The 16,746-nt window shown below is 39.2% G+C and overlaps 1 protein-coding gene across 6 annotated transcripts in view; it reads right to left on the bottom strand.

Annotated features, from left to right (window-relative positions):
* sbf1 (SET binding factor 1) overlaps positions 1 to 16,032 on the bottom strand; it is a 44,509-nt gene extending 28,477 nt beyond the window's left edge. For all 6 annotated transcript variants that reach the window (XM_029825646.1, XM_029825647.1, XM_011619849.2 and 3 more), the window contains exons 1-5: positions 15,807 to 16,032; positions 4,154 to 4,239; positions 3,318 to 3,455; positions 607 to 729; positions 221 to 331 (exon numbers count right to left, since the gene is read on the bottom strand). In XM_029825646.1, coding sequence (XP_029681506.1) covers positions 221 to 331; positions 607 to 729; positions 3,318 to 3,455; positions 4,154 to 4,239; positions 15,807 to 15,861 — 513 coding nt within the window. In that variant the 5' untranslated portion in view covers positions 15,862 to 16,032. The remainder of the gene's footprint in view (positions 1 to 220; positions 332 to 606; positions 730 to 3,317; positions 3,456 to 4,153; positions 4,240 to 15,806) is intronic.
* Positions 16,033 to 16,746: the final 714 nt, after the last annotated feature.

The following is a 16,746-nucleotide window of genomic DNA, read 5'->3' as shown; positions in this document are numbered from 1 at the left end:
TAGGGATGTCTATACATGGAACTCAATAGGATTATTGCTTGACAAAGCAGACGAACAAAAGCAATGATCACAAAAACAAAGCCATCAAAATGCAAAAGAAGTGAGAGTGAAGAATGAATTCAGGGTATAGAAAAGAGCCTTCAAGCTTAAGTGTCCAGCCAGTAAAATTACTTTGTAGATACAGGTATCTGTGCTACAGAACAAAATGGTTATGAATTACCTGAGAGCCTCCAGCAATGGGGATGACACAAGTGAGGAGATTCCCAATCACTGTTTCCAAAGGGACAGACAGACCATCTATATGGACGGTGTAGATCAGGCTCAAGCAGTTCTATTCAATCAAACAGGATCCCAAGGTCACAGACTAGAACAAGGAAATTTCCTGACATACTGTCAATAAGAGTCAGAATATAAGTCATTCTGTGACAACAAATCGAGGAAGTGAAACTAACATTTCTACAGCTTCCAAATGAAGCTTGGCCCAGGTTAATAGAACTGAGCTCTGCTGAGGTCAGACATATAAAATGAATTCTCCTATATATAAACTGAAATGCGTTTTATAATACAAGAACTGTGATTTATAATTGGGAGGGTTGAGCAATGCACCTTAAAAACCTCATTGTGATCCAGGCGGGACACAAGCACCAAGCTTTTAGGTGCAAACACCTGGGCTGCCAGAACAACGGTTGGCTCCTCATCTGCTTCGTCCGTCTCATTGGCCTCTGCTTTCTGTAGTTGAAAATGAGGAGGAAAGAAACAGAGGCATGCTTTCAGCTTCCTTAATATATGAACTTGTGATCTGTACTTATACATTCTCAAGCTCTGTAGCGCCGCACACAAATTTACGTAGAAGCAGCCCCAAAGTCATGTTTGATTGGCACTTGTGAGATGTGGTTCACATGTGTAGCAGCCAAAACCCCTCAAAACAAACCTCTTGGAACCATTTCCTGATTCAGGAGGGACTAAATTTAAACCAAAAGATGACTGCCGCCTGCGAGCTCCTCACCTTCTTCAACAATCCAACGGGCTTCAGATATGTTTCGAATACTATAAATTGTAATGTGTAAAAGTGAGAAGAGCAGGAGTGAACAGCCATAGTTTTGTTAGATCCTTTTCTCCTGTTTTCTCCTGTCAGTGTAGATTTTGGTTGTTACTTTTCAGTTAGACTGATTTTGTTTGTTCACATTTGGTTTGTACATTGTAGAGACCTTTACAAAACTAAAAATTAAGAGTTTTTGTTAAGCAGTACATCCATGGCAGCCAGGCAAATTGTGATATTTCTCTCAAGGATAATATTAATGGCATTTCCGTGTCTCATACTTTAATGAACTCCTCCCAGCAGTATCATCAGATGGCCTTCATATTTGGACTGTTTTATCTTAAGGCATGGGTGATGCTAAATTGGGGCACTTTTTACTTTTCTTCACATGGTGTGGCTCTGGTGGTGTTTGGAAAGTAGCTATTCCTTCATAAATGAGGAATGGCTGTAATTAAGACACATTATTAATGTAGGCTCACAGGTCTGATGTATGATTGTCTCATGTTGAAAATACACTGCTCATAAAAATTAGAGGAACACTTCGAAAACACATCAGATCTACATGGGGGGAAAGATGATCTTGAATATCTTTCCTGATAAAAAGTAGGTGATGTATTAGTAACAAAATGATGCCACATAATTTGATAGAAATGAAAATGATCACCCTATAGAGGGGGGAAATCAAAGACACCCCAAAAATGATGCAGCAGACTGGTCCATTTTGCCAAAATCTCATTGTAGCAACTCAAAATGATTCTCAGTAGTTTGTGTGGCCCCCACGTGCTTGTACGCGTGCCTGACAACGTCGGGCCTCCTAATGAGACGACGAATGGTGTTCTGGGGGATCTCCTCCCAGATCTGGACAAGGGCATCACTGAGCTCCTGGACAGTCTGAGGATCAACCTGGCGGCACCGGATGGACCTAAACATAATGTCCCAGAGGTGTTCTATTAGGTTTAGGTCAGGTGAACGTGGGGGCCAGTCAATGGTATCAATTCTTTCATCCTCCAGGAACTGCCTGCATACTCTACCCACATGAGGTCGGGCATTGTCGTGGACCAGGAGGAACCCAGGTCCCACTGCACCAGCGTAGGTTCTGACAATGGGTCCAAGGATTTCATCCCGATACCTAATGGCCCCACCTATTGCTAACAGGAAGCGCTGTGTGGCATTTCTAGTCTCTCCTCTACCTGTCCTCCCCCCACTCCTCTCTCTCTACCCAGCCCCCCCATCAGCAGGAGGGTCCCCCTACATGAGCCTGGTCCTGCTCAAGGTTTCTTCCTGCTAAAGGGGAGTTTTTCCTTGCCACTGTTGCTTATTGGGGGTCAGGCCCTGGGATTCTGGAAAGCGCCTGGAAACAATTTTGATTGTAATAGATGCTTTATAAATATTGATTGATTGAGTTTAAAATTTCAACTCCATATACTTTTTTCAATGTGCACACTGTGATGACTCAGGAGTTTGTCACCCAGCCTCTAGCCATTGTCTCTGATGGGTGTGGGGGCAGGAGGGCCTGATCAATGCTGTTTGCAGCTTTAATCTTGATACTGTGTTGGGTCAAAGTGCAAACACATTTTTTAAATGATTTAGTTACTGCACATTGAAAATTAAGTTATTAATGTATAAATATAGGACTAAAATAGCATCTTAATAGTGAATGAAGAAAAATTATAGAGATAATTCAGCACTTGATATGGTCGTGGCTACAGATATATATCAATTCGTTAGATTTTGTTTATTCATTAGATTTTGGGTGGCATATTGTTACGTGTCAGGGGAGTTGTTGGTGTTTCTTTTAAGATGCCCCGTTTTTTGACTTTTGTTTTGGCACAGACCCGTTTGTTCCACCTCTCCCTCCACTCCTGATATATGCACGTGTTTCCTGTTAAGAAATAAAGCACTATCTTGACAGTCTGTATCAGTCTTTCCCTGGTGGTTTGTTAGTCTTTACATTAACCCCCCGTTAAGGGTTGAACGTAACACATATCTTTATACATCATAATCAACAAATCACAAATAATAGTGAGAATATGTGTGTTTCTCCATTTCACCATTCTGCTAATAAGTGGCAAAATGGAACAGTAATTAGCACTGTACCCTCACAAGAAGAAGGTCAAGGGTGCTATTGTGTGTTTTCATGTCTAGGTGGACTTTCTCCGGGTACTTCAGCTTCCTCTCAAAGTCTAAAGGCATGCATTTGGGAAACAGGCGAATTGGCCAAACTAAAGTGGGCCAATTACAGTATAAAAATAAAGACAATGAAGATAACTGATCAAACCTGTGAGCTGTCCAAGCCTTCCCAAAATGTAAAACAGGAACAATAGTGACGCTCCGAGCTGATGTCAGTCAAAACAGCTACGAAGAAGGAAGCAGGCTGCTGCTCAGGAACCAAGCCCCAACCACTGGGCTGACAAAACTAGAGGAGGAAAAGCTATTTTTTAATTCATATTGGTACTCAATCAATAAACAATGACACATCAATTGGAATTAAGCAGTAACTGATGTTGAAAATACATTAATATTCACGCCTTTTGTATTCACTAAAACTAATAACATTTTGTAGACAATGATGCAATCATTGTTTTTTGTAGTTAGGATTAAAGAAGATTTTATTGACTTGATTTTTGTAGAGACACATGAAAGATAGCTTCATGTAATGTATACAAATTGACACAATCAGAAACATTTTAGCATGCTTTTAAGTGCCACATGAGGCCCAGAAGTTTGATTATAACTAAACATGTTAAGAAAAAAATAGTAAAACACCTGGCTGTTTCTATTATAAATGGTATTAATATTTAATATTTATACAAAGCATACAGCATTCTGAAGAAAACAAATAAATGGTTAAAACAACTTAAAGCTATTTAAATTACCTTTCAAGTGTGTTGATAGGCAATCCTTCCTTAATCTCTAACTCAGCGATATGCATGGGTTGTGATAGTAATCTGACTTTGTCCTCTTAAAAATTATAAGTGCTGTGTTCTTGTATCTCAAAAGCACAAAAGTAGCCTTTTTGTCCTCGGTGATAACTGTACATGAATGTATCATTGAATGAAAATATGTAGTGTGTTCCACTTTAGCCTCCAATTTACACAGGAACATAAGACTTACAAGCTCTACGCCTTGTGGGAATGGACTGTCCTCCCAGTCTTTCTCAGGAAACCGCTGAAGAATGCGACCTTGACCCTCACCCTCCACTGCAGAGACAGAAAAACACATAGACCAGGTCAAGTTGTTTGTATTTGTACATACACAAGATTGATCATATTTTAAAAAGAGGGTGTTTTGTAACATTGGGACAGCAAACTTCTCAATTACCTTTGAAACGATTAAGAAATGCATCACAAGCTAAGACTATTCATGGCTCAACTTAGTGGATATCCCCAACTGGTTTTCTGCTTGTCAACTGTGTATTAACTATGCTAAATGTAGGAGTTAAAAGTTTATTTGATGCTGGTTATTGAGGAGATTTCGCCATTGTTCAGGACTGAGTATATCAGTAGAACAATGACAAAGCAGAAGAACTTCACCACCAGAAGCTCATCTTCCTGCATACAGGAACACACAAATTTGCACCCAGTCACTTAAAATGTAGATTTGTCTGGACCTGGGGCTTAAACCGAGAACCCTCTGGTTCTTCACCCAATCCCCAACACCGGGGACTGGGTGGGGAAATTATTTGGGAAAATATTTTTTCCAAATATTACATGCTAATGAGTTTTACATTTTAATTATCTGGCCTTTAAATACAGGAACGTTCCATTTCTATGACACAGCACAATGTAAGGAGATCCAAAATATCCTTGTTGGTGGCAGCAGCCACCACCAAATTCCTTAATGCTATCAGATCACAGGCTGACTACTTTCAATCAAAATTCAATTCCCTTCAAGATCTGTCATTCCTGTCATATGTAACTGCAGTTGTACAAGACCACCAGTAGTGGTAGTGGCGCTGTTTTGAAATGAGCGCCAGCTAAACTGTCAAACGGTATATTTACCGTAACAAAATACCACCTATAAATCCACACAAAGAAGAGGAGGATTCATTGTAACAAATGGATGGCAACAAGTGAACAAAAAGGGTTTGTGTGGTGTTTGTTTCACACGTCCAATTCCTTGAAAAATGTTACATTCTGCATGAATTCATTATTGTTAGTATTAGTTAATATTTTTTGCAGGTGTGGAAATTCCAAAGATCAGCAATTTTTATTTTACAAAACAAGTGTCAAACTGAGGATAATCAGGCAATCATTCTTTTTTTGGCAGTCACTTCAAAGTCCTAATACAGATACAGATGTGGTTGTAAGCTATAGAGTATGAATAGTAGATTAAGTGTTTCTTTGTAACTAAAGCCAAGGCCAGAGTATAACTTGACCCGCATGGCATTTCTTAGGAGCCGTTATGGAGCCATGCATTGGCCGTTAAAGTCTCAAAATGTCAACTTTCTCTCAACATCATATTTTGACTTTATTCTCAATATTGTATTTTGACTTTATTCTTCAAATTTTCAATGTTCTCAAAGTGTAAAAAAAAAAATCTTCTCACTCATTTTTTTCTCTAATACTCTTTTTTAAGTCTCAAAAACAGAGCCATTAGATTTGAAACCCATATTATATGCATTATATAAACTACATTTTTACCAACTGACATTCATTCACCAGTGAATTTCCACAGAAAGAGTCATATTTTCCATCCTCGAGTGCCCCAGCAGTGCAGCAAAATAGTCTATGGTTGCTAGGGCAAATTACGGTAAGAAATATACAGTATGGCCAAACACAATTTTATGGTTTTGGAGCAGTGAAAATATTGTCCTTGCAACAGAAAATTTCTGCAAAAATCTTTTTTTTTAAAAAAGGTTGCGGGAGCAGTCAGTGAATCCATTGGCTTCCACTTAATTCGGTGAGATCTTTATTTACTGGTATGTACTTGTTCGCAAGAAGGACGACGGAAGAGAAAATCTGTGTTACAGAGCCCTGACCAGCATGACCTTATCATCACCAGCAGACCTAAAGCGTGGCTGTTGATTTAAATTCTGAAAAATGGATTGTGCAGGGAAATGTACAGTCACATCAGCCCTAAAAAAATATATTTCTCACCAGCTGCCAATGATTGACTTATTTCGCCCATACTGTTGGTCACATTGTCTCTTCTAATAGTCAGACAGGGAGAGGCTTTCCATTTGAAAATCTTTCAGTTAAAATGATTCAAATGATTGTTCCACACTCCATGCACTAACCACAAACACTAAATACACACTGCACTCACTTTACATAAGGAATAAAAGAAGTAAGTAAGTTGTCAGTTCATCGTTGGGCCCTACACTGTATACTGTGCCATGTAAATTGTCAGAAATCAGGTTCAGTCTAATGGGTCTAAATAAGATAAACATGTCAGCGAGGATAAGCTATAAATAATTTACTGTCCACTGAGGAAGACCAACTTGCACCCAAGTTATCACTAGATTAATGATGGACAGACACAATGAAATGCAGGAAATACATTATAATACAAGTGGAACCTCAAGAACACGACGTAAACAGGACTTCCCCTTGTCATCCTTTCCCAGCTCAACAGGAAACATGATAATCTGACAACTTCATGCATCTTTCTGGATATTTAATATTTTAACTCAGCAAAATCTCATATTTCTTTTGTCCCTTGACCCCAAAACCACATTTTATTCAGTTGCAAAAAAATGAATTCATGTTAATAGAACAAAATATAACAAATCATCAGCTTGTACATTTATACATATTGAGAAAAATGCACAAGGACAATCTTTTCTGTATGTCTGACTGCATTGTAAATATTACTTTACTTTTCAACACAAATTAAGTCAATTACACTATAACACTAACTCATATAAAAATTATATTTATGAGCAAATCAACAGACAATATATATTGACATGTTCAAATGTGTTTCCAGTCTAACGTTTCTGATGTATACTATACTACACTATACTAATGGTTTGAAAATGGTAAATGGTAGACTTACATTTACTGTAAACAAAGTCATAGATTCTTTTTTTTTATTTAAATTTGCCAATCAAAAGGATTCCAAAAACCTCTTCTTCTTTTGTAATTATTTCAGAATTGTTAATGCAGGCACCTATACAGTGTAGATCATGGAGGATCTCTGGAGAAAAATCTCAAAATTAAAATCTTTTCCATCCGTCACATACCAACTGATTTAAACATATTTATTTTGCAAAAGTAATTAAGACCATTTAAAATAGTATAGATAACAATAGACAATTTTAAGTTAAAAGTTATGTAAATCAGATTTATAATCACTTTAAGATAAATATAAATGTTGAGTTGTAATTGCATTGGCTGCCTGTGGCTACCTAACGACTATTGTTGGACAAATGTTCAAAGGAAAATCTGCATTCTGTACTAGGGAAGATTAAGTTGGACAGAAGAAAAATGGCTATCTGTTTTCAGTCAGTTATACATGATATTATATGGGGATACACCGATCCACATTTTTTTCACTTCCCATCAGATCCCAATACCCAAATTTGGATATGTGGATAAATACAGTTGTATCGGAACTCTTTGGGATTACTTGGATTTCTGCATAAACTGATCATAAAATATGTTCTGATCTTCATGACAAAGTCACATCCCTAGACAAACACAGCCTGCTTAAAGTAATAGTGCAGAAAAAATAAGTTTTCATGTTTTCATTGAAAACAACATGTAAAAATTCACAGTGCAGGGTGGAAAAAGTACGTGAACCCCATGCTAATGACTTCTCCAAGAGCAAATTGCAGCCAACCTGGAGTTCACTTAATGTGAGAAAGTTCAGCACTGTTCTTATTCTCCCTTGGTATGGTGGTCCTGTGAAGATGACTGTGAGCACTACTGGCAAAATATTTTGTGGACAGATTAAACCAAAATGGAGTTGTTTGGAAGGAACACACAACATTACATGTGGAGAAAAAAGCACACATCAAATCCTCATCCCAACTGTGAAATTTGGTGGAGGGGCATCATGGTTTGAGGCTGATTTGCTGCCTCAGGGCCTAGAAGGATTGCTGTAATCGATGGAAAAATGAATTTCCAAGTTTATCAAGACATTTTGCAGGAAAACTTAAGACCATCTGTCTGCAAACTGAAGGTCAACAGAGGATTGGTGTCACAATGGGACAACGACCCAAAGTAAATCAACAACAGAATGGCTTCAACGGAAGAAAATACGCCTTCTGGAGCTGCCCAGTCCTGACCTCAATCTGAGTCCTGAACACAACATGATTGAGATGCTGTTTCATGACCTCAAGAGAGCGATTCACACCAGACATCCCAATAAAAATTGCTGAACGGAAAAAGTTTTGTACAGAGGAATGGTCTAAAATTCTTCCTAACTGTTGTGCAGGTCTGATCTGCATCTACAGGAAATATTTGGTTGAGGTTATTGCTGCCAAATTAGGGTCAACCAGTTATTATATCCAAAGGTTCACATACTTTTCCCACCCTGCACTGTGAATTGTTTACACGTGTTCAATTAAAAACATGAAAACGTATCATGTTTTGTGTAGTATTAGTTTAAGCAGATTGTCCTTGTCTAATGATGTGACTTAGATGAAGATCAGAACATATTTTATGACAAATTTATGCAGAAAACCAAGTAATCCCAAAGGGTTCACATACATTTTTCTTGTAACTGTATGTATGCATGTGTGAGGTCAGAAAAGGATGTCAGATAAACAGGAAATCCTGATGGCAGGGAAAATCTTATCCTGAAAACAAATCTAGACAGCTCTTTTCATGTTTCTGTTCGGTGGCGAAATATTTTGAGTGTTCTTTGACGCATTTTTTGTTTGTTTTTCAAATGTTCGATTAGAATACTGGCTTTGTAAACATTACACGTTGACATCTTGTTTTGCAAAGTTTCAAGTATATACAAAGTGCACACATTGTGTGGAAAAGTTCGATAGCTCTACACCTGCTAAACGCTAGCTTGCTCAATGCTAGCTGTAAAATAGTATCTCCATTCTTTCTTCGCTAAAGACACATCTCTGTTCTGGAAATCTATTCAACAGTTTGCAGCCAGTTAGCAGACATGCTGGCAGGAATCATTTGTAGAGTAAATCTCAGCAGACAGAAATTTCTGATGAATTACATTGGTATCGGAAGCCGATACCGACACCGGATCAGATCAGCCCCATCCTTAATAATAATTCTATGTTTCAACATATAGGTACTGTGCATATTGATTTATTTTCTGAACAACCATTTCATGCTGTAACCAGTGGTCACTTTATTATTGTATTGTTAGTCTATAAAAGATGCTTTGACGATTTTACATGAGCAAGAATTTGTTCAGTCTTAAAAACAAAACAAACAAAAGGCAAGCAGATGTAATGGAGAGATGAAAGTCCTGTGTTAAGACTGACACCGGTCAAAATGACGTTATATGCAAAATGTGCTGAAAGCTGGGCGCAGTGTAAGGCAGTACAAATCTGTTTCACCACTTGCAAAGGGTATGTGGAATATGTAAAACTTTGCAAAATCATCCCCAGGGAAGATTTTAGCTGCAAAGTTCTAGCCAAATAACCTGGTTTTCACAGCACTTTCTGTATGTGAATACACATGACACGTTGTACCCCTTGGGGATATGAGTAACTGCTCCCTGGAGCAGTTTGTCTGTCTGAAAACTATACTGACTCAGCCTTTGTACTAGGAGAGGATTTTTTTCACATTCCAGGGAAACCATCAAAGCAGCAAAGAGGAGGGAATCCCTAAATCTCCCTTAAGAAATCACACCATTTTACTTGCCCCAGTTAGGAACATGTGTGCATAGTTCAGTTCAGAAATGAGTGGATAAAAGGATCACTTTATGATAATTTAGGTATAGAGTCACATTTGTTGCGTTGCGTTTTCTCCCGCTTATCCGGTTCTGGGTCGCGGGGGCGGCAGCTTCAGGAGGGATGCCCAGACAGCCGAGCTGAGCCAGAAGGCAAAGTTCTCGATTTACCCGTCGATCTATGTCCCAATCCTCACCTATGGCCATCAACGTTGGTGATGACCGAAAGAACGAGATCGCGGATACAAGCGGCCGAAATGAGTTTCCACCGCAGGGTGGCCGGGCTCAGCCTTAGAGATAGGGTGAGAAGCTCAGACATCCGGGAGGAGCTCGGAGTAGAACTGCTGCTTCTCCACATCGAGAGGAGTCAGTTGGGGTGGCACGGGCATCTGGCCAGGATGTCTTCCGGATGCCTTCCAGACACCTCCCTTTAGAGGTGTTCCAGACATTCCAGGATTAGGTGGTTGGATTACATCTCTCGCTTGGATTGGGAGCTGGGGTCATATATATACCCAGAAAATTGGCATAGGCCAGACTATACCCCTCCAAGTCAGAATATATCCTCCTCCATAAAAAGGTTTTGATTGTATTTATTATTTATTCTGCTTTTCATCTGATTTAATTTGATAAGGCTAGGGAAACTGAAATATTTTGACACAACACCAGTGCTGTGGCGAGAAGGAAAGTCGGGGCTTCTCTGCTTAGGCTGCTGCCCACGCGACCCGACCCGGATAAGTGGTAGAGGATGGATGGATGGACCAGTGCTGTATAGGGCTGTCTTTCAAAAATAAGTATTCGATTTTAATTGATTCCCCAATAAATGGTTTGCTATCGATTCTTAATGTCCAAAAATCAATCCTTTAATGTAAATGTTTTTTTGGTTTTGGTGCAGAGAAGAAGCCTGTGCTACCAATCCAGCTAGTCTTGAATAATCACCATTTAGCGCAGCAATTCATGGTATGAGATCTAATGCAACGTCCTTCCTAGCAAGTACACCACTTAAGGTACCATCAGGGAGTTTACAAACTGATGGTGGGACTTATTTCAGTTTCAACAACAAACACAAAGAAAATGGCATGTTAGACAAAAAAACAAGCAATGTGCAAGGCATCTTGCATCAGGCGAGACTATCTGGGTTGATCCTACAGTCTGCTTCACAAAATGCATGTGGATGCCTAAACCCAGCGATGTCCAAATGTAGCCAAACTAACACTTCTCAGATATCTATGTTGTGAGTTGATTCATGAGAGCATCTGGATGGAGAGCAGGCCTATAATGCCATCTGTAGATGCACTATATTTCACTTATATTTTGCTGACCTAGAAGTAGAAGAATCACGTTGATTACAGTCTGTTGCATGTGGTAGCAACTGGTAAGAACCTTCAATGGCAAAGTATTTTTGGAACGAGGCAGAGATCACCACGATGCTGCTCACGGAGGAATTTTGCAAACTCGTCCATCGCTACTGTTGATTTAGCTGTGGCTGCTACCTCACTGTCTAACTTCTTTATGGATTGTTGTGGCATGATGTAAAAGGTCAACCTTGTGGCCCAAGAACAACAAAGTAAAACACCATGCATAATCATAATCCTAATCATACGCATAACAAAGGCAAACTGCTTTGTGAACATTATAACAGCAACATAATAGTCAAGTTGGTCCAACTTTATATAATAAATGCATTATGTTGTTTGGGGTAAGTGCTTCATTTAAAATTGTAAACCTAATCATAGTTGATACCCTGGAGTATGAATTGGCCTAGGCCATAAACGCACCAGTATTATCTATCATAGGTCACCTCAATCCCAGGTAAAGTCTGGACGGTGGGTACACTATGGCCTGTTACCTCAGAAACACATATGTGCACCTTTAAAACGCAGATTGTGGCAGCTATTTCTGGATGCACTGGAATCCACCAGTCATGCGCTGGGGTGAAAGAGGAAATGGCTGCCCACAAGCAGGCGCTACTGACATCACAAACTGCTCTCTCCTACTGCACACTATAGCAATTTATACAACTATTAAACTATTAAATTAATTTAAATTAATTTCTTACGGTGCTGCATGATTATTTTTTGCTTGCATAATGTTGAAAGAAAGAAAGAAAGAAAGAAAGAAAGAAAGAAAGAAAGAAAGAAAGAAAGAAAGAAAGAAAGAAAGAAAGAAAGAAAGAAAGAAAGACTAATTATTTTGCCTGATCCTGCAAACCAAATACCTAATGATGGATCTTCACAATTTCCAACTAAGAAATTATCAAGTTTTCCATTGTTACGTTCCTATATAAAGTCATAAAAATCACAAAACAAAAAGCTAATCATAAAAATTAAGCTTATTTGGCAGAAGTTAAATCTACACCACAATCAGGTCACCAAACCTGTTGCATATACATTCATCAGTCAATTTTGGCAAAGTCACCATTTGATATAGTAAAACATCTTGACAAATACAAGATGCAAATACAACAGTTTATTCTCCTATGTGTGCCTCTTTGTGTCTGTGCTGGCCTTTAAAACTATGAATGGCCCCAGGCTGGCTTCAAGATTGTGTATCCGGTGTGTGTATGTGTATAACTGAGTGTGCAGGGGAGGTTGTACCTGAACCAAAGCATCCTGTAGTCCACTGAGGGGCTCATGCAATAACAACACCCACCAACTGCCAGAGTAGCACAGATGGAATGACAATAGAGAACGTGGGTGTGTGGGCGGATGTGCATACATGTTTATTACCAGACTTGAACGGAAACTCAAAGATTGTGCTCATAGAAAAGTTTAAGTTTGCATTTGTACACCAGAAGGGAATCTGCATTATCGGCAGGTGTTCTAAACATAAGTCTCCCTAGTATCCAGTAGCCTGTTTGAAGAAGCAAAGTCTTTATTGTCACTATAAAGCTACAGTAATATATCATTTGGAGCAGGTGAAACAGATGCAGAGTAAGAAGCAGCAGCTAACTAAACTAAACTATAGGTTCTAAACAAGCCTACCTACCTAGAAAGATTTACCAATAGAATGGCATATATTGTGCAAATTTCACTAACAAAAAAGCCAGATCACAGATACAGTGGGATCTCTACTTACGAACGTCTCTACATGCGAATTCTTCAGGTTGCGAAGCGTCTCAATGGGAAAATATTTCCTCTTGTTACGAAGGAAATTTCAGGATACGAAGGTCAAAAATACGCTACCGCTGCTACTCGCAGCTCGATGAGTTTAGCAAACACAAACTTGCTTGTAGCTGCTCACCTAGCATTTTCCTGTCATCCCATTGGCTAGGAGGGACGTCAATATGTACAAGTTTGTGTGTATCCCAGCGTCGCCTTCGTTTCACTTTTATTTATTGTGGGTGTTCGTATGTTTTTCCATTAGATGGCGTTGTTCCCACAAGTGTTAACGTTCGTTGGTAGTAATGACGGCTAATGTAGGATTAGCCTGTAATAAAGTTCATTTTGTTCCTGGAGAAGCCTTGCACTGAATTCCTACATTTATTGTGCAGTAATATAATTGTAACATGTATTTGTTACATGTTTTGATGCATTTTTATGATTTATAAAAAAACATTATGTCCGAATTTTTGGGGGATTGGAACGGATTAGGGCATTTACATGGAAAACGCGTCTCTACTTACATAATTTTCAGGTTACGAAGTTATGCATTTTTCAACAAAAATAAGATTTTCTGGAAAAAGCACAATATCAATATGAATGCATGTCTACTTCCAATGTTATATGTCAACTTTGCCAATGATTTGCTATTAGTGCCTCATCCATCCTGTGTTATTTTATCTTATATGTCGCAACCAAATGATGGTTGATCATATTTGATGGTGAACTGCCAAAGTAATAATAGGGTCTACTGTGATGCCATGTCACCAGTGTTTCATGAACTTAGACAAGTGCATAACTCAACTCCAAGAAAGTAAAAGTTAAATGTAGTGCAAACTGCAAAGTTATTAGGCCCATTGCAGTCTTAAATTTCTATAAGTGAACTCATAGATAAGGAGATGCCTAAAGCTTAACAGAAAAGGTGGATATTTTGAACTAGAAAGAAGCTCTGGTAGCCAGGTATTTTTTATGTGTAGACACCTACATTTCAGTTGATGATAGTGCTTTGAGAAGCAGTTGAGCAAACCAGAAATTATTCACCACAGTGATGTCACCTGTATGACAAACTATCAGTGCTCATGATTTCAAATCATTCCACATGCTGAGTGACAGTATGTAAGCAGTCACACGCAGTAGACAGGAAGCAAGAATTTTTTAGACATGAGAGGAAACTCTACTGTGCTACAGAATTCCTGGTATTCTTATAATGGGGACCCTTCTTTCTTGGTTCACAGCCAGTTTTCTGGATGTGTTGGATGACTCAAAGGCATCCACTAAAAATATACAAACATTTAGAAATCTATGGGTCCACACAATGAAGTAAAAACCACCCCGAGACGGAATACTGGCAATATTCTTACCGACTCATGCTTTTCAGTTTTTTCAGAAAATACATCATTCAAACAGTGTTTCCAAGGACATCCACACACCGAATTAAAGTAGAAGACAGTGAAAGTATTAAAAGCACATTATGTAAAGAAGAGGACAGATGCAGGATCATGTCACTGGTGATCAGAGAAAAGCCTCTCTGCACCCACTTGAGAAGTTTAAAAGATGGCACCACCTAGATTCTTCAGCATCGAGTAAAGTTCCTGTAAACGCAGAGGCTGCAGGATTGGGAAGATGCCAACAATCATTATCTGCCTAAAGTCTTTTCTTTCTTGAGAACTTGATCATTTAAAGTCATTGTGGCTTTAATGTCTGGTTTCCAGATGTGTTTTACGGGTTTGCTCCTTTCTATGTTGCATCTAGGCAGGAAGCAGTTTCTGCAGAGCATGCAGTGTCCGCGTTATAACATCCTGTATTCGCCACGCTCTCAAAAGAAAATTTTAAAATGCAAAACCATTGAAGCAATGCAAACAAGGGGAAAAAAAGAACAATGCTGGTTTTTCAACAGCAGATACAAAGGTTTCAGCAGAACGCTTTCTGTGTTACACTTTGTTACTTCTGAATAAATTATGAGCAAATCCTCATTTTAAAAAAAAAAGAACTCAGCCACATTACAAGCTTATGATTACAGTGAATAGACGGTTTGAATATTTCATGATGAAACGGGCCATTATAGGACTCTGATCTAGGCCAAAGCTCAGCCTCAAAGAAGGGAGGGGGCTCAGATAACGGTCCAAACCCGTTCCAATAAAACATGAGCTACGGTCCGAATAGGCTAGGGGAGGGGCAAAGTTATCTGGGTTAATCTACAAAATCAAGGGAAAATGAAACAGCAAGCAGATAGCATAATCGCCACCTTCCAAGTTTAAGATCGAGCATAAAACAAACTCAAATTCAGAGAAACGGGGTTTATTGCTCTGCGTATCGAAGTTCTTCGGACCTTGCAAAACGCTAACGCAGTGCCATATAGACTGGCTGATTTTTTCCCCCTCTAAATGACACTTAAATCTGCGATAATTTTATTTTTTACTCATCCAGCAAAGACGACTGATGTTGCGAAACGGTTGAATAAATCCCTCTTGGGTCACAGCCGCTAAAGCGGCGATCCACATCAGAGCTAGCTCGGCTAACCTTAGCTCAGAAAGCAATTAAGTTAGCTCAAGTTTCCTGTCAACTACAGAGTTTGTTTTAACTTACTAAAACATAATAAAACGCGCCTGGCAGCAGTACGGTTAGAACAGTTATTAATTTGTGCAGGTATTAATTAAACACGGAATGCCTGCTGACAGGCTGCTATAAAGGCGTGAGGCCTGCATATCCACGGCCTATGTTAACCTCAAGGCCCCCTTGACAGACTCTAGAATCGCTTAGTAGCAATTAGCGGCTTGGCCCGTCCCCGCCTCCCTCCCCTATTTCTGTTTACACATAGCTTTCCGGCTACGAGCACAGCTAGCTCTAGCACCCACCTCGCTTATCGAGGTCGTAGCCGACCACTACGAAGTAATCGGCGAGCCTTGCCATCTTCGGATCTCACGGAGAAAGGTCTTTCTCAATAAATCATTTCTTCTTTCCACCGTCAGTAATCCTATTATGTCCTCCCAGTCCTAGACACATGATGGGTGACAGTAGCATCTTCCCAGCTGCAACCCGCCGCCATACTGTCAATCTGCCCTGACAGTGGAGAAGCGTGAGTCTGCGCACTCAGGGACGGCAGGGAGGGGCAGCCCGGCAGGAATGTCCCATGCTTGGAGCCAAACCAGTTCATGGGCCAAAAGTCTGACCCAAACAATAATGATCTTAACAGTCTACTGACAACATGGGTTCAAATGTAATTATTCAAGAGCCCTGCACTGAATAGCATGCGTTTGTTTCAAATGGCTTTGCATTGATAATATCAAAACGACCCAGAATCGTTTCATATTAAGCAGTTATATAGATTGGTTAGAGATAGAAGATTGTACTGATGTATGATGATGAAAGAAATAAAAAGTAACAATTAACTATAGAAAACAAATTAACCCCGAATGTGACCACCAAATGTAAAAAGACAGATATACATAATGTGCATGCATTCAAATTTTGAATTAGGCTCTGGGTATGCCACCATTTGTTTGTATGTTTATAGGTATAGGTACAGTACAGTTCAGCCCAGAAATGTTCAGACAGTTGTACAATATTTATGATTTCTGCTGCATTCCACATTAGATGTTGAATAAAACCACTTCCATACAGTATAATAGTAGTGTAGTGCATTGGAGTCTTTGCCATACCTTCTACTGCAGCTGTCAATTGTTGCTTGTTAATGGGTCTCTCTGTCTAAATTTTTGTCTTTACAAAGTGAAATTCTTCCTTGATTGGGTTGAGATCTGGAGACTGACTCAGTCGCAGAAGAAAATTCTATTTATT

This window comes from Takifugu rubripes, chromosome 18 (genome assembly GCF_901000725.2).
Source record: "Takifugu rubripes chromosome 18, fTakRub1.2, whole genome shotgun sequence".
NCBI lineage: Eukaryota > Metazoa > Chordata > Actinopteri > Tetraodontiformes > Tetraodontidae > Takifugu > Takifugu rubripes.
Note: the sequence above shows the minus strand (reverse complement) of the source record. Positions and strands in the feature narration are given on the sequence as shown.